At 42.3% G+C, this 3,739-nt stretch overlaps 1 protein-coding gene across 1 annotated transcript in view; it reads right to left on the bottom strand.

Annotated features, from left to right (window-relative positions):
- The window catches only part of LOC101852961 (4-aminobutyrate aminotransferase, mitochondrial), a gene marked incomplete in the record, with an annotated part of 17,608 nt that overhangs the window by 2,839 nt on the left and 11,030 nt on the right, over positions 1–3,739 (bottom strand). The window contains 4 exon segments of the mRNA XM_013088199.2: positions 474–641; positions 1,672–1,809; positions 2,326–2,474; positions 3,156–3,288. Of these exon segments, the coding sequence (XP_012943653.1) occupies positions 474–641; positions 1,672–1,809; positions 2,326–2,474; positions 3,156–3,288 (588 nt within the window).

The raw sequence follows: 3,739 nt of genomic DNA, 5'->3' as shown, positions 1-3,739 counted from the left end.
GGGGGGACTCCCTTTGGAAGCACTGAGTAACATGTATAGTATCAATGCTCTTTTCTGTATCTCAAATTGATAGCCTATATATTAGGCTATATCTTCCTTCTGAAATTCCCTTTGTTAGGTGAGTCTCTATAAAGGCAATTTATTTTCGTTCTACTATTCAAATCATGTCCTTATTTCCTTCATGATGAAAGATGGAAAGCCACAAAAAAACTATTTTAGCGTAGTATTAGTCAATATGTGCATGGTTTTTATTGAGGGAGGGGGCATCTGGGATTTCCATTCAACGACCTAAATACATTAAAGACAAGGGGAGAGAGAGAGAGAGAGAGAGAGAGAGAGAGAGAGAGAGAGAGAGAGAAGGATAGGGAGATGGGGGAGCATGTTTATAAAAACATATAAATCTTCAATAGTTCAGTTTCAGTTTTCTATTGAACTTTTAGAGCAAAATCACGGAAAATAGACAAGTAGGCTACCTCCGTAGGTCTCAGTTCATCTGTGAAGTAGAACCCGCCTGAAAGCATCTTCTTGGAAAAAGTGACAACGTCTGGGGAACTTTTCAGGTTGAAATGTTCGTGAGCCCAAAATTTCCCTGACGCAGCACCCCCTGTTTGGACTTCATCGATCATAAGATAGATTCCTGTCTGGAAATTGGAAAGAAAGAAAAAGAAAAAGGTCATGATACATTATATAAAAACCTTTCTAGACATAATATTTTTCAACTGTGGATGCTATAGCCACAAATCTGTCAAAGCAGTAAGAGAAACGGCGTATCTAAAAAGACATGCCCAAAAAACTGAAAGAACAATAATAAATGATAGTGTATGAATGGAAAATATAAACCCGTCAATGAATAAATACATTATGTTTCATAAGCTCCTCAACGGGTGAGTTTTTGGTCGTGTTCTCTTGTGGCAGGGGTTGGGGTATGATGATAGGTAAGGGGAACAAATAAGAAAATATAAAGCAGGAGACTGTTTTAAATCATTTATTTTTTAGAGCAGAAGAAAAAGAAAAAAGCCAAAGTTAATAACAGTCGAAGTGATAATAGATCTTCTGTCCAGGGAGGTAAGCGCATATTGTGGTTGGTATTATTGCAAAAGTATTAATTTACTTACGTCCTTTTGAGTTATTGGAAGAGAACTTGTACTTTTTCAGATTTTGAGACTTTACGTGCTTGTCTTGTGATGTAGTTTGCTTTAACGGTTCAGAGATATTTGAGTAAGAAACAAGCTTCCGAATTTCTGCGGACGAAGCGTGAGTTTGAGTTCAGACGCCAATTTCTGACGAAGGTGGTGTGTCTTGGCTACGGAAGGTGGAGCACTCGCCCATTCAACAACCAAACTCGTGCTTGTTGTTGGTAAGGAGGGGGAGAAAGGGGGGGGGGCGATTTGAGTACCAGATATTAGGCTAGCATTATTTTCTTCAGATCGACTGCTCAGTGAAAGGCTCCGTCATTCGTCACTTTTCAAAATGGCGCACGGCTGAGTCTTATAATATGTACTAAGCAGTCGAGACATCTCGGACCTGCATATCAGTCCACACATTGTTACCAGCTGAGTTAATTGCTGAGTACGTGACGAAAGGATAGGATTACGTTACGTTATCTATCTTATGATTACCTCACATAATCTATCGTATCCTACGCATAGGGAAAAGGATCGTCCAACAAACCTCCTTGCAGATATCTTGAAGACCCTGGAAGAAGGCGGGACTAGCGTGGTTGTCTCCGCCCTCTGACTGCACAGGCTCCACACACATGCCGGCCACAGGTTCTCCTCGTTGGCTGTACTTCTCGATCAAATCACGCACCTACATTGAGATATTTGAGATAAAATAGTGGAGGACATTAATGCCCGCAAATGCAATGAATCTGGCGTGCACAATTTTTTGTGTGCATATTTTGTGGTCATAAGTTTGAAGTGATGATATTTGAGTCGATCACGTAAAAGCGCTTGATAATACTTATGATGCATGTGCCTTGTGTCTGATAATCATCATCTTAAATCCGGCTTCGTTTGTCTCTACATATTCTCTCTCCCGTTCTTTCCTCCCTGCCCCCCACCCGTCTCTCTCTCTCTCTCTCTCTCTCTCTCTCTCTCTCTCTCTCTCTCTCTCTCTCTCTCTCTCTCTCTCTCTCTCTCTGTCTCTCTCTGTCCCTCCCCCCTCTCTCTCTCTCTTTCTCCCTCCCTCTCTATCTATCTATCTATCTATCTATCTATCTATCTATCTATCTATCTATCTATCTATCTATCTATCTATCTATCTATCTATCTATCTATCTATCTATTTCTCCTGGTCGTTAGTACAGCCCCTGTCCTAACTGACCTGCTCCAGACACCGGCTTTCCTCTTGCTCGTTTTCCCTGACGTGTTCCTCCAGTGGGTACTTCAGCTGTGGGAACGGCGCTATAGGCCAGTCCGGGACTGGAAAGTCCAATTTGTGGAACCACTTGGCGTGGCTCATACCCAGGGCGCCTAAACACAACAAAGACAAAGACATCTTTTCTTTAAGGTTTAGTAGTCAGTAAAACAAATGACAGACATGATATGATGAATGGAAAAAGAAAGATACCCGGTAGACCAAAAGTCACAAAACATGAATACCGTAGTAAAGAAAAGTATGACCTATTAATCATGACCCAAGAACCACTGGTAACTTTGGGGAACTAAATACGCATGGTAAAGGGGCATTTGAGGTTTTTCTTTCCTTATCCGAGACAACACGTCGCGATCGGCACAACCTGTCTTGGGAACAAGTGTGCGGAGGAAAAACAAAACCAGCACACACTAAGCCAAATGGTTACGAGGTTTTTAAACCCCAATAAATGCATCTATTAGGGCCAACTTGGGAAGAGAGGAATACAACGTCCTAGAAATCATACAGAGATACTCGATAAAAATTGTCCCCGCATGGGATTCGAATTCAAGTCTTCCACGTGCGACCGGGAAGCGCCTAATTGCTAAACCACAGACGCCAGTCAAGACAAGGAGCTGACCACAACACCTTGCCAATGACTAACATTACTAACGGAGAATTGGGGTTTTTGGGGGGTGAAACAAGGACCATTGCAATAATAACAAAACCAGAACTAAAAGCAATACGCTGCTTTGCTACACGAAGGTGTAGTTATGTAACGTTTCTAAAGGTGTCCTCACCCATGCATCGGCCGTGGAACCCGTTGGTGAAGGAAAGGAAAGACAACTTTGGGCTCCCGGGCTCCTGATTGAGCAGACTAGTCGTCATCTCGTCTTCCGTAGGCAAACGGTCTCCTCTTTTTCTGCGCTGATAAAACCAATCAAACGTACAATATATAGGTACTTGTTGTTGTTGTTGTTGCTGCTGCTGCTACTGCTACTGCTATTGCTATTTTGGTTGTTTTTGTAACTATCGTTGTTGTTTTCCTTGCTACTGAAGTTGAAAGCATTGAAAGTGCTTTTTTAAAGCCATGGTGCGCATTGTATGCCATTTTGAAGGACACTGGATTAGAAACAGAAATTCCAAGGGGACAAACTCGTATGAACTGAATCCGGACTAGAATCTCCGACTTCCAGGCGCCTTATAAGAACCTAGTTCGTCACCTGCTGCGACACGATGCATTCAGTCTGGAGCGTGTTATGATTAAAATTTGTGTACTTTGAACTACACAACCACCCACGTCCACCTTGCTCTCCCCCCCTCTCTCTGTCTCTCTCTCTCTCTCTCTCTCTCTCTATCTATCTATCTATCTATCTATCTATCT

This window comes from Aplysia californica, unplaced genomic scaffold (assembly GCF_000002075.1).
Source record: "Aplysia californica isolate F4 #8 unplaced genomic scaffold, AplCal3.0 scaffold00701, whole genome shotgun sequence".
Classification (NCBI taxonomy): Eukaryota; Metazoa; Mollusca; class Gastropoda; order Aplysiida; family Aplysiidae; genus Aplysia; species Aplysia californica.
This window is presented reverse-complemented; position numbering and strand designations above follow the sequence as displayed.